Source organism: Bos taurus, chromosome 4 (assembly GCF_002263795.3).
Source record: "Bos taurus isolate L1 Dominette 01449 registration number 42190680 breed Hereford chromosome 4, ARS-UCD2.0, whole genome shotgun sequence".
Taxonomy (NCBI): Eukaryota; Metazoa; Chordata; class Mammalia; order Artiodactyla; family Bovidae; genus Bos; species Bos taurus.
In genome coordinates this window covers 40,329,900-40,356,430 of record NC_037331.1, presented here as the reverse complement: position 1 = coordinate 40,356,430, position 26,531 = coordinate 40,329,900, and the positions used below count along the sequence as shown (strand labels likewise).

The following is a 26,531-nucleotide window of genomic DNA, read 5'->3' as shown; positions in this document are numbered from 1 at the left end:
TCGTCATCTGGAAGGTCCAGTGGTTAACTGGACTTTGAGAAGAAAAATACATAATTTTTTTTTTCATTTACCAGAATCATTATAAGACCAGAAAGATAAATCCAAAACATAATCACCAGAGAGCAGAGTAGCCTGGAAGGATCTCAAAATTATAACCAGAGAGGTATTAGGACAGAGTGTACTGAAAAATTTGTAATTTACCTTGGAAGTTATAGTTGCTACCTATGTATTTCATGAAAATATTTGGCAAAGTTTATTCAAATATATTTGAATTATGGATTCTTTGGTCCTGAAGAATTGGTTCTCTGTTTTCTGATTTAATCACAAGGTGTTTTTCTTTTTCTTTTTTTGGTTCACTGGCCCAAGTCATACCTGAAAGTTCCAAAGAGCACTGTTCTAAGCTACAAGCTGCAATTTTATTTGTATGATAGTCTTAGTTTCTCTATAAAGGACAAATCATCTCATGAGATTTTATGGTAGTCTCAAGTGTTTTGCAAATAATCATTCCTACTTGTGTAAAATATGTTTATTAGATTAAAAAAATAATACTTGGTCAATATGTAATAATATTTTACCGTTATGATCACTTAAAATAACATGTCATAATAACATTTGAAATAAAAACAACATGGTATGATAGGAATTTTTATCTCATTTAATCTGATTTGACATTTGAAATTTGTAAAGACCCTGATGCTGGGAAAGATTGAAGGTGGGAGGAAAAGGGGATGACAGAAGATGAGATGGTTGGATGGCATCACCGACTCAATGGACATGAGTTTGAGTAAGCTCTGGGAGTTGGTGATGGACAGGGAAGCCTGGTGTGCTGCAGTCCATGGGGTCACAAAGAGTTGGACATGACTGAGCTGAACTGACATTTGAAAGCTTACATGATATATATCATATCCAGTTAGAGAAAATTGATCCACAGAGAAATGATATAATATTAAGACCCAGAAGTGACCTAAATTACTTGACTTCAAAGCCCAGAATCAGTATAATTCCTGTAGACTGTATAGTATCTTACAACTTGAGGTAGAAAAAAAAAAAAAGATAATAGTATTTCCATCTTGGATATATCAAAAATGGCTTCAGATAGTTCTATTTAAACCAATATGACTTTAAGGGAATCACCTCAACCTTATAGCAGCCCCAGTAATCAAGTATTCCAAAAGTACTCTAAAAGATAAGTTTGTTTCTAAAAGAATCTTTAGTATACTACATGAAGTCCAATGCATTTATTGTTTTAATTTTTTAAAACTGTCACCAAAACAGTTATAAGTTCTAACATGTGAGAGGTATCATTTAGTGAAGTATATTATTTTATGTCTATTTTTTTTCTATTATATATTTTAGGTCCATATATTCTGATAGGATGGAAATGCACAAGTAAATTGGAAGGTTTGTGGTAATTTCAATGAGAAAAGGTGTTGGAGATCCCCTGACCTAATTATTTAAACATTTTCCACAGAGCCCTTGGGTTCTTTGGGGATGACTCAAGAGTCCATACTTTGACCAGAATAGCTTTTCTTTTAACTATCTTTATACACTGGGATTGTGTGTAAAATTAGTATTAGTCTAATGACCTTGTGTTTCCTTATGATGAAACACAAGATTTAAATGACTGATTTAACTAGCTGGATATGAATCTACATCTTATTCATGGCTGGGGAATCATAGCTTTGTAAACACACCTAGAAATCATGTAAGAGTGTAAAAAGGAACTTTCATCATTCATATTCCACCTGCTTGTTGCAGTAATCATAACCAAAATTCTAAAACTGGGTCATCTAGGTCCTGGCATTCATTGATGGCACAAGTATGTACTTCTGTAACCCGAAATTGTTTTAAAGTATTGTAGTTTACAACCCAGGAAATTTTACCTCTGGCCAAGACTTTCCTTGGGCTTCCCTGGTAGTTTAGATGGTAAAGAATCTGCCTGCAATGTAGGAGACCTGGGTTTGATCCCTGGGTTGGAAAGATCCCCTGGAGAAGGGGATCTTCCAGTATCCTTGCCTGGAGAAGCCCATGAACAGACCATGGGGTCACACAAAGAGTTGGACATGACTGAGCGATTAACACTCACTTCAAGCTTTTCCTTGGTGGCATTTCCCAGGGAACATAGCATTATCCACATATCTGAGTTATTACAGATTTTCAGGCAACTTTCTCTAATATTCTGACCTATTCATTGGAGAGGCTTCTTATAGCTCAGTCTCAGTTTCTGCCACCAGATTTCTAACCTAGTGGAAAGGCATAATGCTCGTAAGTTCATTCCAGAAACACTCCATTGATTTGACAGAAAAGAAAAACCAGAGAAACTCTTAGTTCTTTCAAAGATAGCTCACATGTAGATATATTCGTGAATTCTACAAAAGGAATAAAATGTATAATCTCTGAAATGGTAGAGCTAATCTCCCTACAGACTCAAGAAAGGTATAAAATAGTTCTACCTTATAAAGCAAATCTGCCTTTTTATTTTCTCTTCTTGACCTGGTGGTGGTGGTTTAGTTGCTAAGTCGTGTCCGACTTTTGCAAACCCACGGGCTGTAGCCCGCCAGGCTCCATTGTCCATGGATTCTCCAAGGGAGAATACTGGAATGTGTTGCCATTTCCTTCCTGACCTAAGTCCAAATAATTAGTTTTCTTTCCTAAACCTGTGATTATTCTTCTTTTCCTAAATTTAAGCACTTTAAGCAAGCAATAAATTGCTGCTGCTGCTGCTGCTAAGTCGCTTCATGTCCGACTCTGTGCGACCCCACAGACGGTAGCCCACCAGGCTCCCCCGTCCCTGGGATTCTCCAGGCAAGAACACTGGAGTGGGTTGCCATTTCCTTCTCCAATGCATGAAAGTGAGAAGTGAAAGTGAAGTCATTCAGTTGTGTCCGACTCTTCGCGACCCCACGGACTGCAGCCCACCAGCCTCCTCCGTCCATGGGATTTTCTAGGCAAGAGTACTGGAGTGGCTTGCCATTGCCTTCTCCAAATAAATTGCTACAGATATCTATATCTTACTGTTTCTTATGACAAAGAAATAACAAACAAAACTTAATTTAAAGTTAGCAGGTAAAATAAATTTCAATATGTAAGAAGCTACATTATTAAGACAACCAAACATATAAGGCAGAAATATTATATGCTCTACATAGCTGCATTTGAGAGAAGAGTGGATACAAACAACACTGCTTTTTGAATATAAACATTAGTGGGAAAGCAGCTGAGTAGAATGTGCTGAGTAACTTGAACTTTTCTCTTATGTACTCAGTGTATGTCTTGCATAATGTGTTTGTCCCTCTTTTGCTGCAGGTGAATAAAACTACAGGTAACCCTTGAACATAATAGGTTTAAACTTTGTGGGTGTACTTTACACAGAATTTTTTCAGTAAATGTCACGGTACTGCCTGATCCACAGTATGTAGCTGGCTGGATCCATGGATGCAGAGCCACAGATAAGAAGGGCTACACTGTTTGTTATACAGGGATTTTCCACTGTGTACAGGGTCCATGTCTGTAACCCTTCTGTGTTGTTCAAGGGTCAACTCTATTTGGAATTTTGTAGTATGAAGTATAAGGTTAAAGTACGATTAGAATGGCAACATTCACTCATGGTGACAAGATACTGAAGCATAATAAATGAACACAAGTACAGCAGTCCCTCTTTTTTCCACAGGTGTGGGCAGATACCTTCTAAAACCTTCGTGTGGCTGAAATCACAGATAGCACCAAGCCATAAGTAGAACTCCCCCTTATTCTATGGTTTCAGTTACACTCAGTTGAACTTATTTGACCACGGGTAAGTGAAACCATAGAGAGCAAAGCTGCTGATAGAGCAGGACAAAACTCACATGAAATATCTTGTCTATTCTTAAAAAAAAATGTAAATTTATATCAAGGTAACAAAAGTGAGTCAGGGAGTTCAAAATTTGAAAAAGTAGACAAATTCAATCTCACCTTTCAGTACATGTATGCAGGAATGCTACAGCAAAACTTCTTTCTTTGTTTATATGATTCAGACCAGTGTTAGAGTAGTAACTGTCTAACCATGCAATTCAACAGAATAAATTACTGACTGTTTTCTTGCACTTGACTTATTAGCAGTGTGCTGTGTGAACTATTTCACTTCAATTTTAGGACAAAGCAGACAGAACCTAGGCAGTACCCAGTCTGCCCATTATTTGATATCTCTGGGCTCAGGGTCCTTGAAAGTCATAAATAATGAGTTTTAAGGTTTTGAGAGGAAGACACTGAAGAGCCTGTTATTCCCTGGATCATCCAGTGGACGTTCTTGGGACCCTTCCCTGTAGGCCATGGGGCTGCTTGAATAAAGGGAAATGATTCAGGGATAGGTCTGGTATATTCTCGACTATGACAGCATATAGTCCAAAAACAGGCATATATTCACATATATGCCATTTTAGAAACAGTAGTTCAGTAATGTTTAGAACAATTCATATTCCATCTGTCAGAATCGCAAAGGACATTAATATTGATTAATTTTATGGTTCCATGAAAACTGTAAGGGGGTGTACAATTATATTTAGCAAAGGGGATTCTACCTGAGAATTATCTAGTCATTACTATCAGGTTTACATAACATTTCCTCGCATAATGTTTCATCGCATTATGACCACCCTGGCCAAAGCCATAAAAGGTAACCCTCCATCCCCAAGAAATTAATAAAAAACCCCACTACTTGCTTAGGAACACATAAAATTCCACAGGAAAAATGAATCATCTGTTTCACCTTGTACGGTGTTTGTTTACATTGGAAAAATCATGTGACACTAATGATGATATACATTTCATCAGGACCTCAATGTGAATCCATTTGTCCATCCCAATATACAGTGGAAGAATCTTTGGTATTAGGCACAGGCGAGGGAAATCATAATGGATAAAAAATAAATAAATTGCCATGAAAAAGTGCCTATAATTCAGTCTTTCTACATTTTGGGGAAAATCTAATTTTTCTTATTTCCTTACCTATGCAATTAATTCTTTAAAAAAACTAAATGGCTCTTCAAGTGGACAGAAATAGTAATAAAATCATCATAGTGGTATTTCTACCACAACAAAGCTAGGTAGGGAAAACCTGAGATCATAACAAATTATAATTTTTATTATCTTCTCAAGATTGAAAAAAATGTTTTTTTGTCTTTTTTGTCTGTAGCATCCATTCTGTTGGCATTTTTATTTTCCTTTGTCAGGGCATTCTGAAGTAGGGAAATTTTGTTTGTAAGCTACAAAACTCATTCCATTTATCAATATTAGGTCAACCTCATTTTGAAAAATGCTGTTGCAACCAAAATATCTCAGATGAACATGTTTTCAAATATTAGAATAATATATTCTTTGTTACAATAGGATCTACTCATTCTACTTAGAATTTCCTTGCAAGAAACATGGGCTGCGATCGAAACTGTGGGCTCGTCACTGGTGCTGTCATTGGTGCAGTTGTGGCTCTGTTCGGAGGGATTCTAATGCCAGTTGGAGACATGCTTATTGAGAAGACAATTAAAAAGGTACAAGTACTATCAAGAATATTTCTTGTCATTTTGATTCGTTCCATTTTAATCCCCATTTTGCTTAGGGTGCCTCTTTTGTATTTCACTTTAACTGGCAATTTTTGGTCTCCAACATAATAAACCACTGAAACTCTATATTATAGAGAAATGGTCATAGTATGATTCATATTCTATACTAATGCACTGTCATATTAAATCTAAATATCCAATTTTTGATTAAAAAACTATTATAGGTATGCAGGTAAGTAGAAGTAGCGGCTTTTAATTATGTTCAAAGATTATGTTGATATGCTTTTTTGTACACATATATACCATTTTTATTGAAAGAAATATTCTTTAAATTCTACAGTACTTTAAAATTTTCTAAAGTTTCACATACATGATTTCATCAGTTCAGTTCAGTTCAGTCGCTCAGTCGTATCTGACTCTTTGCGACCCCATGGACTGCAGCACACCAGGCCTCCCTGTCCACCACCAACTCCCAGAGTTCACTCCAACTCATGTCCATCGAGTTGGTGATGCCATCCAGCCATCTCATCCTCTGTCATCCCCTTCTCCTCCTGCCCCCAATTCCTCCCAGCATCAGAGTCTTTTCCAATGAGTCTACTCTTTGCATGAGGTGGCCAAAGTATTGGAGTTTTAGCTTTAGCATCAGTCCTTCCAAAGAACAACCATGATTTTATATAATTCCATAATAAACATTTTCCTTTATTTTTATGTTGCCCAAACTTATCTCCTCACTGGTAACCACTTGTTCTCTATATCCACAAATCTGTTTCTTTTTTGTTTTACTCATTAGTTTGCTGTATTTTTTTAGATTCCACTATAAGTAATATCACGAGCTTCCCTGGTGGTTCAGATGGTAAAGAATTTGCCTGCAATGCAGGAGACCCGGGTTTGATCCCTGGGTTGGGAAGACACCCTGCAGACGGGAATGGCAACCCATTCCAGTATTCTTGCCTGGAGAATTCTATGGATAGAGGAGCCCTGTGGGCGACAGTCCATGGAGCTGCAAAGAGTCAGACATGTCTCGTGACTAACGCTTTTACTTTTCCTAATATCATATAGTATTTGTTTTCCTCTGTCTGATTAATTTCACTTAGCATAATGGCAACCACATTCATCTATGTTGCTTCAATTGGCAAAATTTCATTCTTTCTCTATGTCTGAGTAATATTCCACTGCATATAGATACCAAATCTTATTTATCCATTCATCTATTGGTGGCCACGTAGGTTGCTTCCATACTTTGGCAACTGTAAATAATGCAACTATGACCACTGGGGAGCATGCATCTTTTCAAATTACTGTTTTTGTTGAATACATACCCAGGGATGGAAATGCTGGGTCATACAGAGTTCTTTATTTAGATTTTGTGGACACCTCCACCCTTGCTGAATCAATTTACATTCTCACCAACAATGTATGAGGGTTCCCTTTTCTCTACATCCTCACCAACATTTATTATTTGTGTTCATCAGAGATACTGGCCTTCAGTTTTCTTTTTTTGCAATATATTTGTCTGGTTCTGGTATCAGGGTGATGCTGGCCACAGAATAAGTTTGGAAGTACTCCTTCCTCTGCAATTTTGTGGAATAGTATGAGAAGGATAGGTTTCAATTATTTTCTAAATGTTTAGTAGAGTTCACCTGTAAAGCCATCTGATCCTCAAATTTTGTTGTAAGTTTTTAAATTACTGATTTAATTTCATTATTGGTAATTGGTCTGTTCATACTTCCTATTTCTTCCTGGCTCAGTCTTGGGAGAATGTATCTTTCTAAGAATTTTTCCATTTTTTAGTCTAGATTATCCATTTTATTGGTATACAGTTGTTCATAGTAATCTCTTATGATTTTGGGTATTTCTGTGGTGTTGGTTGTAACTTCTTTTTCATTTCTGATTTTATTAATTTGGGCCATTTCTCTTTTTTTCTGATGAGTCTAGCTAAAGGCTTATCATTTTTACTTATCATTTTCAAGAGCTAGTTTTTAGTTTCATTGGGGTTTTTTTACTATCTATTTCATTTATTTCTGCTCTTATCTTTATGATTTCTTTCCTTCTACTATCTTTGGGTTTTGTTTATTCCTCTCTTTCTAATTCCTTTAGGTGTCTGGTTAGGTTGTTTAACTGAGATTTTTTTGTTTGTTTCCTGATATAAACCTGTATAGCTATAAATTTCTGTTAGAACTGCATTGCTGCATCCCTTAAGTTTTGAATTGTCATGTTTTCATTTTCATTTGTCTTCAGGTGACTTTATATTTCCTCAGAGATCCATTAGTCGTTAAGAAGCATATTATTTAGCCTCCACATGGCTTGTTTTTGTGGCTCTTTTTCATGCCATTTAAGACTCCCTTTTAGAAAGATTACTGCTCAGTCTGTACTAACAAAAGGCACTCTGGCCTAGTGTGGTAGAATACACAGAACTGATGGGTGATGGGATGCACTGGGATAAAAGGATTAAATAGGGAAAGAGAGGAGTAAAAGTTGCAAACGGTAAGATATCCAGTTGAGTTACTGAAGGAAACGTATTCCCTGGAAGAATACAAGACAGAGGTTTTACAAGTAATTTGATATGAACATCAGTATGTATTTCAAAGGTCGGTGCTCAGACAGGTTTTATCATTACTATAGAGATTACATATAAAACTAAACAGCAGGTTTGCTTTCTAGAGAGTTTGAATGTAGAAACAAAAGGTCAGAAAAACTGGCCAACAGTAGGAGTTGCATTTCTGAATTATATGTAAACCCAGCAGTAAAGATTCCACTTGTAATTCTGGAGACACGGGTTTGATCCCTGGGTCAGGAAGATCCCTGAAGAAGGAAATGGCTACTTTCTCCAGTATTCTTGTCCGGGAAATCCCATGGACAGAGGAGTCTGGCAGACTAGAGCCCATGGGGTCACAAGAGTTGGACATGACTTAGCAACTAAACCATCACCACCACAGTGAGCCAAGTACCTTACCTCTACCTCAAGAGCACTTAGTTTAATGCTGTTTATTTTACAAATATATACAAATTTTAGTACTGGTCAGTTTTTGTTTACCATTGAAATCATTACCATTACTAGCTTCATTTAATGGACTAATACCAATTTGGGAAAGTTATAATCTGCATACAAACACCATTTAAAAACAAAGGAAGTAGAATTAAAGTGCCTAATTTTAACAGATCAGAATATCATCTCATGATGTTACCTAACTTTTAAAGTATAGATCTGGGACTATGATACCTTTTAATTCTAAAAGACAACAGCCTGACTCTAGCATTTGAAATGGCCTAAAACAATAGACTAATTTATATATAAATATATATATATATATATATATTACTTTATTTCTAAGCAACTTTTTAAGGACTGCATGGTAGAAACTTTTTTCTAACAATATTTTAGACTATGATTCCTAGCAAATTTATGTGAAGACAGCAGGCTTATACAATCTTGCTAGATAAACTAAAAGTCAATGGTATGAGTTGCCATGAATGTGGAAAGCAGAAACTGCCAAAGGACTTTAGAAAAAGGACAAAGTTTTGCCAGTTTTTATGAAGGATAATTCATTACCTTGACATTGTTCACATCGTTTGATAAATGTTTAGAGATTATTGTATAACAAAAGTAATTTTACATAATTTTTTAAATTTCCCTATGATATTAACTATAGAACACAAAGAAAGGAATTAAAGATTTCTTTCTCTCAGCATGCACACACATACATGTTCATAATACATACACATATAAGAAAATTTTATGAACACAGAGACTGCTTGCAACTGATTACAAACAGTTGATTTTGGTACTGAGGAGAGGAGATGAAAAGTATTTTCAGTATATTTCTGCTTTTTAAGAAGCTTTAATTTCCCTCAAGAATAAACATAAAAATGATAAAACAGCAAGAAAAGAACTGTTATAATTTTACATGAGTTATTGCCACATAATTGGTTTATACAGGAATGCTAAGAACAAAGTAGTTAAAGCAATCTAAGAAAGTAAATAAGACTAGAGGTCTCCCCTCTAAAGGGTGGACAGAATTTGTATAATAATAGTAGTCAAAGTTTACTGGTGTAAACAACACGACCCTGGAGTGAAAGATCTGATTCTCCATCTAGTTCAGTCGCTCAGTTGTGTCTGACTCTTTGGGACCTCATCGACTGCAGCACTCCAGGCTTCCCTGTTCATCACCAACTCCCGGAGCTTGCTCAGACTCATGTCCATTGAGGCAGTGATGCCCTCCAACCATCTCGTCCTCTGTCGTCCCCTTCTCCTCATGCCTTCGATCTTTCCCAGCATCAGGGTCTTTTCCAAGGAGTCAGTTCTTCGCATCAATGGTGAAAGTATTGGAGCTTCAGCATCAGTCCTTCCGATGAATATTCAGGATTGATTTCCTTTAGGATTGACTGATTTGATGTCCCTGAGGTCCAAGTGACTCTCAAGAATCTTCTCCAACACCACAGTTCAAAAGCATCAATTCTTTATAAAAGCATTCAAACTTCTTTATGTCCAACTCTCACATCCATATATGACTATTGGAAAAACCATAGCTTTGACTAGACAGACTTTTGTTGCCAAAGTAATGTCTTTGCTTCTTAATATGCTGTCTATGTTTGTCATAGCTTTTCTTCCAAGGAGCAAGTATTGTTTAATTTCATGGCTGAAGTCAACATTTGAAGTGATTTTGGAGCCCAAGAAAATAAAGTCTCTCACGTTTTCCATCGATTTGCCATGAAGTGATGGGACCAGATGCCCTGATCTTAGTTTCTTGAATGTTGAATTTTTTTTTTTTTTGAATGTTGAATTTTAAGCCAGCTTTTTTACTCTCCTCTTTCACTTTCATCAAGAGGCTCTTTAATTCCTCTTTACTTTCTGCGATAAGGGTCAGTGTCTCCTGCATATCTGAGATTATTGATATTTCTCCTGGGAATCTTAATTCCAGCTTGTGCTTCATCCAGCCTAGCACTTCACATGAGGTACTCTGCATAGAAGTTATATAAGCAGGATGACAATATACAGTCTTGATGTACTCCTTCCCTTTCTCAATTTGGAACCATTCTGTTGTTCCATGTCCAGTTCTAACTGTTGCTTCTTAACATGCACACAGATTTCTCAGGAGGCACAGGAGGTGGTCTGGTATTCTCATCTCTTTAGGGATTTTCCACAGTTTGTTGTGATCCACACAGTCAAAGGCTTTGGCATAGTCAATAAAGTAGATGTTTTTCTGGAACTCTCTGCTTTTTCTTTGATCCAACAGATGTTGGCAATTTGATCTCTGGTGCATATGCCTTTCCTAAATCCAGCTTGAACATCTGGAAATTCTCGGTTCATGTACTGTTGAAGCCTAGCTTGGAGAATTTAGAGCATTATTTTGCTAGCATGTGAGATGTGTGCAACTGTGCCATAGTTTGAACATTTTTTGGCATTGCCTTTCTTTGGGATTGGAATGAAAATGTACCTTTTTCTGTTCTGTGGCCACTGCTGAGCTTTTCAAATTTGCTGGCATACTGAGTACCTCCACGGGCTTTTCTTCATAGTGATGCTTCCTAAGGCCCACTTGACTTAGCACTCCAGGATGTCTGGCTCTAGATAACCATCGTGGTTATCTGGGTCATTAAGATCTTTATTGTATAGTTTTTCTGTGTATTCTTGCCACTTCTTGTTAATATTTTCTGTCTGTTAGATCCATACCATTTCTGTCCTTTATTGTGGCCATAATTGCATGAAATGTTCCCTTGGTATCTCTCATTTTCTTGAAGAGATCTCTAGCATTTTCCATTCTATTGTTTCCCTCCATTCTTTACATTCTCCATTATCTACTAGTAAATTGTCATACAGCATTGAATCAGACATCTGTTTTCTACAGAACCCTAAAAAAATGGATGGGATTATGTGACCCTAACTCTAACATCTGATAATTCAATGCATTCATTTCAGTTTTGTATTTCCACTTTCCAGTTGAAAAAAAATCTACAAATGAACTATTAAGGAAAAATGATTCATAGCATTTAGAAGAAAAACATGATATGCTTATACTGTGTTTTGATATTCAATGTATATAAGCATTAGAATGAATATATTTTCTGTCCCACCAGGTATATTCTACCACAATTCCTTTTCAATTCTGTAAATACTTAGAAGTTCCTTTAATTAAGAACATTTAATAAGATATGTGCCTTGGGGGTACATGATAAACAATTGTTATTAGTCTTTAAGATTCTTACAATGTGAAAATAATAATGTATATGTCCGTGTGCTTCCTTGAAATGGGAATTAACATCTAATTCTTCTTTAGGACTAATTTCAGCTTCAACATCCTCACAACACCTTTACATTTAAACAAGCCATAATACTTTTTCTATACATAATTTTGTCTTTATTTTGGGCTTACTATAGAAATGAGACGTCAAGATACAATTGAGCATTTTTCAAGGAAAACTGGTTGTAAAACATAAGAGAGTCTCACTCGCTGTAGGAGCTCCGGCATGAAAAATGAAAATACTTCCAGTTTTTACTAGATTTTTCTCTCAGTTCTGTTTTGCCTCCTCAGTTCAACTTGCTGAGGGTAGAAAAGCTAATGTTCAACCTGGTAAGAACCTTTTGGAAAAGGTTTAATAAAATTCGCTTAATAAATTGTTACAAACTATTGCCGTATTGAAATAAGATCACTCTAAACCTTGCCAGTGGTTGGCCTTACAATCACCAGACATGTGTACAATATTACACACGGATTCTCTTTGTAAAAGATCAACTAAAAGAGACTGCAAACCATCATGTGTTGAAAACATTTCTGTTTCATGTGGTAGGTTGCAGAAGTTCTCATACGCAAGTACTTGAGCCTAGTCCTTTCATTGACTAATGAAGGTTTGCAACTCCCACAAGTGCCCTTATTGACTACAAAGAAGTAACCCAAACTTGTTTTCTTTTTCACAGGAATCGGTCCTTGAAGAAGGTACAATTGCTTTTAAAAATTGGGTTAAAGCAGGTGCTAACGTTTACAGACAATTTTGGATATTTGATGTGCAGAATCCAGAGGAAGTGGCAGTCAATAGCAGCAAAATTAAAGTTAAGCAAAGAGGTCCTTACACGTACAGGTGAGTCCCCCAAATACGTGGCACTCTTTCCTTGAATACATGTATTTCTGAAAAAGCTTCCACTTGATAAATGTCACTGTACTGAACTGTATTTATTACTTTCTTGCCATTAACATACACTGAAATATTTGTTTCTGCCTATGTATTAATAAAACCCTAATCTAAGGATTTAATGAGTATAAGAAATACAGATTTTATTATGAATTTACCAGCATCAATTTACAGATCTATATTTAATAAGTTACAGTGTTTTACCCTTGTGACATTTGTTCTCAACTCTAGCAGCGTCTGCATGTCAATTCCAAACTCCCAAACTATCCACACTGCTATATCTAAAATAGATAACAAACAAGGACCTACCATATGGCACTGGTAACTCGGCTCAGTATTATGTAATAACCTACATGGGGAAGGAATTTGAAAAAAGAAAATACGTATAGACGTGTATATATTATATGTTTGTGTATGTACATATATAACTGAATCACTGCTGTAAAACTGAAACTAGTACAACATTGTTAATCAATTATACTCCTATATAAAATAAAAATTAAAAAATAAAGTAAAATATAAAATTTTAAAAACAGCTGTAAAATATGCAAGCTAAATTTTAAAAATCTATCAAAAATTTTAAAACTAGAGTATTTTATAATCCTAAAACTTAAAATGTAGGTTATATGAGTGGTTCTCAAAATGTGGTTTCTGGACCAGCAACATCAACATCATCTGGGAACTAGGTAGAAATGCAAATTCTCAGGCCTCACCTTAGATCAAATGTATCAGATATACTTGGTTTTGAGCCTAGTAATGAGTTTGATAAATATTCGGGGGATTTCAATACATACTCAAATTTGAGAATCACAGCATTAAACTGATTTTACATAACTACAATACTTGCTAAAGATTTCTATTCAAACTATTTTCCAGGTCTTAAGGGTACTTTTATTCTGTTAGTAGTTTTGTTTTGTCCAGTACTGAGACTGAATAAGCTGTACCTTTTTTTTTTGCATGCCTTAACAGTTTAACACATTTTTGAAAAGAACCTTAGGTATCAGCACTAATGGGAAATAATTTGCCAGAAAGTTTCATCTTGTAAATTTAAAAAACTCATTCTAGGAACTGTGAACTGATTTACCATGTTCACACAGACTTAGGAACTGGTAACTCTAAGATTTTTGTATACATTTTCTCCTATATAAATTACAAGACTGACTTTTCTAACTATGAAAGTAAGAAAGGAGACTAAACTTAGCCAAGAATTAGGACTTTAGTTCCCTGACTAGGGATCAAACCTGTGCTTCCCTGAAGTAGAATTGCTAAGTGCTAACCAAAGGACTTTCAGGGAATTCCCTGTATTCTAATTTTTAAACCAAAAATTGAGTGATTATGTTCTCTTTCTAAAAGTACATTCTAAACACAGGCCTCAGTATAAGGATTTTTCTCTTGGTGAGTGCCATATCCTGGTGCAGTGTTGTAAGTACAACTAAGTAAAACTAGAATTTGCTCACAGTTGTTTTACTATCATCTCAATTATTATAAACATAAATATTCCTGAAAATTAGAGCATTTTAATTTTAAATGTTAATAATAGATAATCTAAATTTAAAATACATCTTTCTAAGAGAAAACAGTAATTGACTGATAATAGATTGTCCTGGATGCTGTTTCAGATTTTTATATTCTTTGCATGTCTATAGGACTCAGAGAAAGTAAATGATAAAACCTTGAAGAAAGTATATTAACAGTAAAATATATTTCTATCTTTTCGGAATTCTTTTTTGAGATAATGTGAAACATTAATTATTTGTTCAAAAAGTTTTTGTTGAAAACTTACCAAGTACCAGGCACTGTGGTTGGGGATAAAAAACACTCATAATACCTACCCTACATGAATTTCACATTTTTATTATACCTGATTGAAATGTGTGATTTTTTAATTTGTTATATTTTAAACATTTCAGTCCCATGATTTTTTTTCAGTCTTTATCTTAGATAATAATAGATACCTATTTTAACCTCAAATAATAGACAATCAAATATAGGATAGTGCAATGTATACCTTATTTCATCTCAGTAAATATCTTGTAATTGCAAAAGATTTTGTTTCCATAATAACAACCCTTCACCACATTCCTAAAAAAGTGGTTGGTACTTTGCCTAGAAATGTTAGAGCCAGGAGCTCAGAACTAATAAGTATACAATATATGAGGAAGGGATGGAGGGAAATTGACCTGTAAAGTGGAAATTATATTCCATTAGGTATCTTTAATTTTCATTAAAATGCTGGAAATTATGAAAAGTCAGTGCAGGAAAGTCTGTTCACTATAAACAGACTATCTAATAAGGAAACGTGCTCTTACTGTCCCTTCCTTCAACTTCTCTACTGTCTCCTCCTGAACCTCAGGATAAAAAACTAAACATTCTAGTATGGGGTACAACCTTTTATGTTTGAGATCTTGTTTACTTTAGTAATTTTATTTCCACCACTCTCCTTACTCTGACTCTGTAAACCAAATATATTGAAACCTCTGCACATGCAAAATTACACCATGTTCTTCTTATACATGCTATTTTCAACACTATTTTGCTTAACTACACTTCTATTTGTCCCTCAGCCTACTTATGTGGAATTGTATCCTGGCCATTATCCTCAGCATAACCATGCCTAGCCTGGGTGTGTACCTGTTCTGTGTTTTCCCAAGAATCTATGTAAACTCCTATAATGACACACATTCTTTCTTCCCTGCTATACACAACTAAGACACCTCTCCCCGACCTTGACTAATTTGCAAGACTCAGCATTTGGCATGTATATCTTTTTAACTTACTTGTTTAGCCTAATTTCTGACCATCTATATACTCAAAAAAATTATTTACTGCATGAGTGAATGCATTTGTGACAATGTTTTTTTCTGAATTTTCTTTTCACTTCTGTTTTTCAGAGTCCGTTATCTAGCTAAGGATATAATAAGCCAAGACTCTAAGACCCACACAGTCTCTTTCCAACGGCCCAAAGGCGCCATCTTTGAACCCTCGCTATCAGTTGGAACAGAGAATGACACATTCACTGTTCTCAACCTGGCTGTAGCAGTAAGTAAACACAAAATTATGGACTGTGTAATACTTTAGAATCCTCTTTAATTTCATGATTAGAACTATCAGATATCATGTGTAATTTTGATGAAAATGTATTCTCATGACATTCTGAATTACAATCATTTGGAAATATGACAAGATCATAGAATAATCAACTGAATTGAGAAGACCATTTAAAGTGTATCATTTAAAAAAGTAGGATTTAACTGAAAGTCTTCTTCCTGTGGCTCACACCAAGACAGAAAGGTAATAGAAGAAACATTACACTTTTAATCTTGCAAAGATTTGGCAGTAATTTTAGAGATACAATTAAAAGTTTTATTAAACTTAGATGTACTATTTATCCATTTCTTGTAAAAAATCAATACTGCAACTGGTGTCTTACACAGTGCTTTTTTTTTTTTTTTATAGGCTACACCCCACCTCTATCCAAGCACATTTGTTCAGATAATACTCAATGTATTTATCAAAAACTCAAACTCTTTTATGTTTCAAAAAAGAACTCTGAAAGAACTATTGTGGGGCTATAAGGATCCATTCTTGAGTTCGGTTCCATACTCTATTCCTACCACAGTTGGTGTGTTTTATCCTGTGAGTAACAAATATGAACATCGATATTGCTAGACTCTAACTGTATGAATATAATGGCATTGGCAATCCATAATTTTATCATTTAGTATATTAATTCTATTTATGATCTGGGAATACATAACTGTAAGTTTTTAAAATCTCTATTCACATGGATTTAGCTTTCCTAGTTGGGAAAATTCGGAGAAGGCAATGGCACCCCACTCCAGCACTCTTGCCTGGAAAATACCATGGACAGAGGAGACTGGAGGGCTGCAGTCCATGGGGTCACGAAGAGTCGGACACGACCGAGGACTTCCCTTTCACTTTTCACTTTCCTGCATTGGAGAAAGAAATGGCAACCCACTCCAGTGTTCTTGCCTGGAGAATTCCAGGGACGGGGGAGGCTGGTGGGCTGCCGTCTATGGGGTCGCACAGAGTCGGACAAGACTGAAGCCACTTAGCAGCAGCAGCAGTTGGGAAAATTAACTTATCTGCATGAAACAAATTAATTTTTAACAACTAAATTTAAAATTAAGAAACCTACATCTAATCAAGTTTCTACTCCATTAAATATGCAGCTGTCTAAAATTAGATTGCAAGCTGCTAAGGCTTTGAGCAATCTTTCAGTTTTGACTTCCCATCTTAAAAAAATCAAGTGTAATGCCACATTTTTATTTATTTCTGTTGAATATATTCATCATGTCATTCTTCCTCCTCTAGACTTCTTATAAATTTGTTTAAATGAATATTTAAAACTTAGCCAAAATTGAGCACAGTGAGCCTGATATATCAGCAATGTCATATTTTCATAGAATTATTAACAGCTGATTAGTAATCTACTAAAGTGATGAAATGACAGTATGGAAATTAAGAAAAAATGTGAATTTGGTGATGAACTTGTTGTTCCTTAATGTTTTGAGTTATAAATAGGCTAATCTGACTACTGAATTGAAATTTTGACTATGATGGCGCTTGTCACTATACAAAATAGTTATAGTCTCCAGTTCATTGTTGCTATTTTACTACAGTTTTTAGAAATGCAAGGTTATATATCAATTAAGAAAGCACTAAGAGATAATAAATTCGTTACTAATATTTAACTCAAATATTTTTAATTCTTTCCTTGGCTAATCCTGTTTTTAATCCTGTGTATCCAATCTTTAAGTCAAGTGGGCCTTAGGAAGCACTGCTGTTAATAAAGCTAGTGGATGTGATGGATGCTAGCAGAACTATTCAAAACCCTAAAAGATTATGCCATCAAGGTGTTGCATTCAGTTCAATTCAGTTCAGTTCAGTCGCTCAGTCGTGTCCCACTCTTCGCAACCCCATGAATCGCAGCACGCCAGGCCTCCCTGTCCATCACCAACTCCCAGAGTTCACTCAGACTCACGTCCATCGAGTCAGTGATGCCATCCAGCCATCTCATCCTCTGTCGTCCCCTTCTCCTCCTGCCCCCAATCCCTCCCAGCATCAGGGTCTTTTCCAATGAGTCAACTCTTCGCATGAGGTGGCCAAAGTACTGGAGTTTCAGCTTCAGCATCATTTCCTCCAAAGAAATCCCAGGGCTGATCTCCTTCAGAATGGACTGGTTGGATCTCCTTGCAGTCGAAGTGACTCTCAAGAGTTTTCTCCAACACCACAGTTCAAAAGCATCAATTAAGCATCAATTCTTCAGTGCTCAGCCTTCTTCACAGTCCAACTCTCACATCCATACAGGACCACAGGAAAAACCATAGCCTTGACTAGACGAACCTTTGTTGGCAAAGTAATGTCTCTGCTTTTGAATATGCTATCTAGGTTGGTCATAACTTTCCTTCCAAAGAGTAAATGTCTTTTAATTTCATGGCTGCAGTCACCATCTTCAGTGATTCTGGAGCCCCAAAAAATAAAGTCTGACATTGTTGCATTCAATATGTCAGCAAATCTGGAAGGCCTACCAGTGGCCAAAGGGTTGGAAAAGGTCAATCCTTATCCCAATTCCCAAAAAGGAGCTAGCTAAAGAACATGCTAACTATCAGACTATTGCACTCATCTCCCATGTTTAAAATCTTGCATGCTAGGCTTCAGCATTATGTGAACCAAGAACTTCCAGATGTCCAAGTTAGGTTTAGAAAAGGAAGGGAACCAGAGATCAAATTGCCAACATTCACTGGAACCTAGAGAAAGCCAGGGAATTCCAGAAAAACTTCTTCTTCTGCTTCACTGACTGTGCTATAGCCTTTGACTGTGTGGATCACAATAAACTGTGGAAAATTCTTAAACAGATGGCAATACTAGACAATCTTACCTGTCCTGAGAAACCTGAATAGGGGTCAAGAAGCAACAGTTAAAACTCTGTATAGAACAACTGATTGGTTCAAGATTGAAAAAGGAATATGATGGGGCTGTCTGCTGTTACCCTGTTTGTTTAACCTATACACTGAGCACATCATGAGAAATGCCAGGCTGGATTCCACAAGCTGGAATCAAGATAAGACGGAGAAACATCAACAACCTCAGATATATGGATGATACCACTCTAAATGGCAGAAAGCGAATAGGAACTAAGATCCTTTTGATGAGGGTGAAAGAGTGAAAGAGCCGGCTTAAAACTAAATATTAAAAAAAAAAAACTAAGATCATGACATCCAGCCCCATTCCTCCCTGGCAACAGAAGGGGGAAAAGTGGAAGTGGTGACAGATTTCCTCTTCTTGGACTCTAAAATCAATGCAGACAGTGACTGCAGCCATGAAACCAGAAGGTGACTGCTTCTTGGCAGGAACGCTATGACAAAGACAGACTGTGTTGAAAAGCAGAGACATTACTCTGGTGACAAAGGTCTGTATAGTCAAGGCTATGATCTTCCCAGTAGTCATGTACAGTTGTGAGAGCTGGATTGTAAAGAAGGCCAAAGAATTGATGAAAAAGAACACCAAAGAATTGATGCCTTTGAACTGTGGTGCTGGAGAAGATTCCTGAAAGTCCATTGAACAGCAAAGAGATCAAACCAGTGAATCTTAAGGGAAATCAACCCTGAATACTCTTTAGAAGGATGGGCACTGAAGCTGAAACTCCAATATTTTGGTCATCTGATGCAAACAGCTGACTCATTGGAAAAGTCCCTGATGCTGGGAACAGTTGAGGGCAGAAGGAGAAGAGGGCAGCAGAGGATGAGATGGCTGGATGGCATCACCAATGCAATGGACATGAACTTGGGCAAACTTCGGGAGATGAGTGAGGGACAAGGAGGCTTGGCATGCTGCAGTCCATGGGGTCACAAAGGTTTGGACACAATTGGGTGGCTGAACAACAACAATTTTATCTTTGTGTGCTTGCATGCATGCTAAGTCACTTCTGTCATGTTTGACTATGGACTGTAGCCAACCAGGCTCCTCTGTCCACGGGATTCTCCAGACAAGAATACTGGAGTGGGTTGCCATTCCTTTCTCCAGGAGATCTTCCTGACCCAGGGATCAAACCCACCTCTCTTTACATCTCCTGCATTGGCAGGCAGGTTCTTTACCACTAGTGCTACCTGGGAAGCCCATCTAATCTTTAGTAACCACTCTTAAAGGTCACTGGGACGACCCAGAGGGATGGTATGGGGAGGGAGGATGGAGGAGGGTTCAGGATGGGGAACACATGTATACCTGTGGTGGATTCATTTTGATATTTGGCAAAACTAATACAATTATGTAAAGTTTAAAAATAAAATAAAATTAAAAAAAAATAAAGATCATAACATAGAGAAAATTTCTAGAAATATGGCATGGTCTCATAGGATTTGTTCCCTATCCCCTCACCTCAATATAACAGGACTAGTGATCAAAATGGCCTTTCTGGCTTAATTACAAGAAAGAATGGTGCAGTTGGATCATGTCAGCTTCCGATATGTTTTCTTCCTTTGTCTCAGCATCTAGTACTTGTTTCTAGGCACCTTTTATATCTTGTTTTTATAAAAATACTAAAAATCAGTAATTGTAAAAATTTATTTGCTTATATATTTCAAATCACATAAAATAGTTGTGAACAACCAGTGTCTGAGAAATGCAAAAGTGAGTTAATTACATATTTTATAATTTGGAAAGCATGGCTTGTTTTAGAAATAATTTTTTCTTGTATGGATCTCTTCAGTACAACAACACTGCAGATGGAGTTTATAAAGTTTTCAATGGAAAAGATGACATAAGCAAAGTTGCCAGAATTGACACATATAAAGGCAAAAAGTAAGTATTCAAGCAAAGTTGTGTGTGTGTGTGTGTGTGAGAGAGAGAGAGAGAGAGAGAGACAGACAGACAGACAGACAGACAGACAGACAGAGCAGGATACTCTAAGGCAGACAAGAAACTTATTTACCAACTGGTAAGGCACAGGCACCAACCTATGGAACAGAGCTGCCTGTATCTCAGCCCTAGAAACTCCTGGTCTATCAGGCATTAACCCTTTAGTTGTGACAGCTGATCACACTAGTACGTAGCTGCTGAGCATCAGCCCCACTGGAGGATTGATCTTGATAAACAAGTTTCCTTACATAAAGAAATCTAAAGGGACTACTTCCGTCTCTGCTGCATAACTGGTATTATCATACACCCTAAAATTACATAACTGCAAATGAAAAGGAAGAAAATCAATATGTCAACTCATTATTTTAGCATCCAGTATATCTTACTGATGTTTTATTTTTTTTACTGAGCATGAAATATAAAAACTGCTCATTCCCAGGATATGACAAAGTATGTCTGTAAATACGGCAGCTTAATGAATCCATGCCAATGCTTTCATGATTTTCCCTTTCAAAATTTTCTTGAAATGATTTTATTGATAACTCAGCTTTTAAAAATATTTATCAACACAAAACGGAATTATTATTTCCTGTTCTAAAACTGACATATTAAACTTGAAAAATTAAAAGCACACACTCCTGTGAAGCAGTAGTAGAATGAGATATGTTCATACGGCCATGATTTCCTACTTTCCCCTAACTCCTGCCTATTTATCTGTAGTACACCTAATTCATCATATGTCTAAAATAGGAAGAACCTCAATAAATATCAAGGGAGACATAATTTTCTCTTCAAAGTTAAAATGAGTTTTAGATCAGTGATTTCCTGACAAAGAATAAAGTAATCAAAATCAAAACAGATGAAATATTTTTATAGATTAATCATTATGTGACACTAAGTTCTTATCTAAAACAGTTAAATACTCATGTAATCCTTTTTCTTCTACAGAGACCATAATCACATATTTTTTTTTAATAGAAAAGTCTAATGGAGGGAATAAAAAAAAACCACTTCTAAATGCTCATTTTAGGGGAATCACATCAGTGTCTGTATACGGAGGAAAGTGAGCATTGCTTCCATTTCAATATTTTAGAGAGGTTTTGAGGAGAATTACTAAGTGCTCCTAATTGGAGTAAGAATTTCACAAGAGCTTGAGATTAGGGCAAGGTTAATTTAACTGACCATGGCAAGACTAAACATGGCAGACTGTGCAGCTTATTCTGTTTAAAAAAAGAAGCAACAACTTGCCTTGACATCTTACTGGATAACATGTTAGGAGTGTGAACAACTCATTTTCTATCACCAAAAAGTGTCTGAGTATGCAGAGAAACTATCACCACTATTGTTTTCATTGTTTCCATATATAAATATATATGCTGCTGCTGCTAAGTCACTTCAGTCGTGTCCGACTCTGTGTGACCCCACAGACGGCAGCCCACCAGGCTCCCCCGCCCCTGGGATTCTTCAGGCAAGAACACTGGAGTGGGTTGCCATTTCCTTCTCCAATGCATGAAAGTGAAAAGTGAAAGTGAAATCGCTCAGTCGTGTCTGACCCTCAGCGACCCCATGGGCTGCAGCCTACCAGGCTCCTCCGTCCATGGGATTTTCCAGGCAAGAGTACTGGAGTGGGGTGCCATTGCCTTCTCCAATAAATATATATATATATTTATATATATAATATATATAATTTTATATAAATATATATAATTTTATATAAATATATATAATTTATGTAGGTACCATAGTATGAATTAATAAACTTTGCCCTATTTAAATGCCAGTTCACATAAGAGTTAAAAGAAGTGGAAAGTATAAATTGCTTATCTGTGTTTCTAATCTTTATTGATCCAACATCTGCTTCTCTTTCTTTCCTCCTCCACACTCCCTTCTTATCCTTCATACTGAGTTTATATCAGTTAACCATTTAATATCTTCATCCTATTCAGTGTGAATAAAACATACTATCAAATAATCCATTTCTCCCTAGGTGGGGAACTTTCTCCTAAAAGGTCAAAATTTTGGACAAATATTTCTCAATTTTCTTTTTGCAGAACTGTTTCTGTCCATGTGGTTTCTAATTAATAACATTTGGCAGTTTTTGTTTATAATCTGGTCACTTAATGGTTTCAGGCACTTCCTTTTTTTTTTTAATTTTATTTTATTTTTAAACTTTACGTAATTGTATTTTCCTTTATCTCAACAAGATGCAGACTTCAAGCAAAACACAGGCCAAATGGCTTAAAACATTTCTTAAACTTTAGCATTTGTCACATCTAGGCTAATCAATAGTTATTATTTTAGCAGACTTACTGAATCATAATAGAAAAAGTAATGTGAGAAACGTGCTCTTCAAATGATCCTTTCGTTTTTTCTTTTTATTCCTAAGGCATCTCTCCTATTGGCCAAGTTATTGTGGCATGATTAATGGTACAGGTAAGAGGATATGCAAGTGAAAAAGAAAGTATTAGTCACTCAGTCCAGTCCAACTCTTTGCAACCCCATGGACTGCAACCTCTGTCCAAAGAATTCTCCAGGCAAGAATACTGGAATGGGTAACCATTGCCTTCTACAGGTGATATCCCTGACCCAGGGATTGAATCCAGGTCGCCTACATCGCAGGTAGATTCTTTACCGTATGAGCCACCAGGGAAGCCCCAAAGAGCATATGGTTTGTGGTAATAATCACAGTGAAACCAACCGCTTTCCCCCAAAAATCCACTTCCATATCTACAATGTTCTGGGAGTTGATGGTATGTATTTACATATCTCTGTATCCCTACAACGTAATTCAGAGTCTCTGTATTTTTATGTAGGCTTAGTAAATGTACGTGTAATGGGATGAAATTTTTCAAAATTAGCCATCAAGGATGAGCCTTTACTGTATTCTGGGGAAATGTTTTCTTTGTATACATGTAATGAACTCCTTCCTGACCACAGAGGTAAAACATTAGAGAAGTTTAGAGTAGCGATTACACCTTTATAGGTGTATACTACTATACTGTGTAGTATTTACATTATATCTGTAATATAGTGATTTATACCTGTAAATACTGTATAGATAATCATTTAAAATTGAAAGAATTAAAATATTAACATAATTATAAAAGGAAAGTTATGCCTCCAAAGACTTCAAGCTGAAGTAGAATCAGTGAACTTTCAAGCAGAACTCTATTTTGAATAAGGTGGTCAGAAAGAGAGAGAAAAGAACAGCAGCAACAGAAATAAGGTTCAGTCACTTCAGTTCAGTTCAGTCACTCAGTCGTGTCTGACTCTTTGCAACCCCATGAATCACAGCACGCCAGGCCTCCCTGTCCATCACCAACTCCTGGAGTTCACTCAGACTCACGCCCATCAACCTGTACCCTAACCATGAGAAATGTATGCAAAAATGAACATTCTGAATTAGAGTTAGGAAAAAGTACTATGTACTTAGATTTCGAGTATGGTTGCTGCTGCTGCTGCTAAGTCGCTTCAGTCGTGTCTGACACTGTGCGACCCCATAGACGGCAGCCCACCAGGCTCCCCCGCCCCTGGGATTCTCCAGGCAAGAACACTGGAGTGGGTTGCCATTTCCTTCTCCAGTGCATGAAAGTGAAAAGTGAAAGTGAAGTTGCTCAGTTGTGTCTGACCCTCAGCGACCCCATGGACTGCAGCCTACCAGGCTCCTCTGTCCATGGGATTTTCCAGGCAAGAGTACTGGAGTGGGGTGCCATTGCCTTCTCCAAGAGTATGGTTAGATCCAGTTTATTACTCTCCTTAAAGTAAAGCAAATATATGCCTACTAGTTGAAGAAGTACAATTATAAAAAGCTATGTGAATCAAATGCCATGAAGTGAGCTTTCAGTTGCTAAGAAGCAGAAAGTAATAGTCACTCAGTCACATCTGACTCTTTGTGACCCCATAGACTATACAGTCTATGGAATTCTCCAGGCCAGAATACTGAAATGGGTAGCTGTTCCCTTCTCCAGCAGATCTTCCCAACCCAGGGATTGAACCCAGGTCTCCCATATTGCAGGCACATTCTTTGCCAGCTGAGTCACCAGGGAAGCCCAAAACTACTGCAGTGGGTAGTCTATCCCTTCTCTGAGGGATCTTCCCAACCCAAGAATCGGACCAGGGTCTCCTGCATTGCAGGCGGATTCTTTACCAACTGAGCTATTAGGGAAGCCCCAAAGAACAGTATAATGTTTATAAAGTCAGTTAGGCAATACTTTATAGGAAAGTAATATAATAAAGATGAAAAAAGTTAAATACACAGTTAGATAAAAGGTAGGGAATAAAAGGCAAACATGCGGAATGTTTACTTTTCCAAATGTGCTGATGAGTTTTGCATGTTTACTTAATTCTCTACTTTACTTAATTTTTAATACCCGTAGAGAAAAACAGCAAAACCGTTGTTAACTTTGCTTTGTACTGCGCTTTGAGTCATGAAGTGTATGAAGAAATTCCTTTCTAAGTAGTTCTTTCTGCCAATAAATTGTCAAGTGTACCAGTACCACTAACTTTAGTAATTTCATAAGCATAAACTTCATATTGTACCCTCAGACACAGACAGAAATATACTGTTGTTTAGTCACTAAGTTCTATCTGACTCTCTTGTGACCCCATGGACTGTAGCCTACCAGGTTCCTCTGTTTATGGGATTTCCCAGGCTAGAATACTGGAGTGGGTTGCCATTTCCTTCTCCAGGGGATCTTCCTGACCCCGGGATCAAACCTGTGTCTCCTGGATAGCAGGCAGATTCTTTACCACTGAGCCACCTGGGAAGTTGAAATATACTGTGCTTCTCCTAAATAGTAAAAGGGTCCTTATGGGAGAATGGCATTGAAACATGTATAATATCATATAAGAAATGAATCGCCAGTCCAGGTTCGATGCAGGATACAGGAATCTTGGGGCTGGTGCACTGGGATGACCCAGAGGGATGGTATGGGGAGGGAGGTGGGATGGGGGTTCAAGATGGGGAACACATGTACACCTGTGGTGGATGAATGTTGATGTATGGCAAATCCAATACAATATTGTAAAGTAAAAAAATAATAATAATAAAAAAAATTTTAAATAAATTAAAAAATAAACATTAAAAAAAAGAAAAATATTAAACATTTTTTGTCCAAAACTAAGAAACAAAGACATTTTTTTTTAAAAGCAGGTAGAGGATTTATAAATGCTGCTGCTGCAGCATCACTTCAGTCGTGTCCGACTCTGTGTGACCCCAGAGACAGCAGCCCACCAGGCTCCTCTGTCCCTGGGATTCTCCAGGCAAGAACATTGGAGTGGGTTGCCATTTCCTTCTCCAATGCATGAAAGTGAAAAGTGAAAGTGAAGTCGCTCAGTCGTGTCTGACTCTTAGTGACCCCATGGACTGCAGCCTACCAGGCTCCTCTGCCCATGGGATTTTCCAGGCAAGAGTACTGGAGTGGGGTGCCACTGCCTTCTCCACTTATAAATGATAATAACATAAATACATGAGCATCAGGCACAAAGTTAAAAGAAGAAAATAGCAGTAAAATAAACTAGGAGCAAAGGTTGATTAGACAGGCCAGGGTCTCTAATGAAACCCTGTGAAAGAGATTCTTGGTTATGGCACTAGGAAAAGAGACTAATGAAATGAAAAGGCTCTAAGGAGTTTTAATCATGATTTTGAAGTACTTCCTCTACCTTCTTCAACAAACTTAAAGAGATATAAACTGATAATGTTGATTTACATTTTATTGTATTACAGAAAGAGAGCCTGGCTAACATCAGTTATGACCATGACCCACTGTATTGCTGGTCTCTATGACATAATCTTCAATGATATTTCATATGATTTTTTTTTAAGATTTTCAATGCATTCTTTTCTTTTATGACTAAGGTGTTGGGAAGGCAGTCATAGACAATGCCCATTCAGGAACAATCTTGGGAATTTAAGCTAATTTTCAATATTCCATGCTCTCAATATCATGATCTAATTCACTGTGATCATCTGTTGTATTTCACTTATCACAAGAGTAT

At 36.7% G+C, this 26,531-nt stretch overlaps 1 protein-coding gene across 3 annotated transcripts in view; it reads left to right on the top strand.

Annotated features, from left to right (window-relative positions):
• Positions 1 to 26,531, top strand: part of LOC518526 (CD36 molecule (thrombospondin receptor)) — a 40,880-nt gene that overhangs the window by 4,372 nt on the left and 9,977 nt on the right. For 2 of the 3 annotated variants that reach the window (NM_001278620.1, XM_024990676.2), the window contains 6 exon segments: positions 5,365 to 5,522; positions 12,445 to 12,605; positions 15,548 to 15,695; positions 16,113 to 16,292; positions 20,386 to 20,477; positions 22,921 to 22,967. In NM_001278620.1, coding sequence (NP_001265549.1) covers positions 5,403 to 5,522; positions 12,445 to 12,605; positions 15,548 to 15,695; positions 16,113 to 16,292; positions 20,386 to 20,477; positions 22,921 to 22,967 — 748 coding nt within the window. In that variant the 5' untranslated portion in view covers positions 5,365 to 5,402. 3 annotated transcript variants of the gene reach the window in all.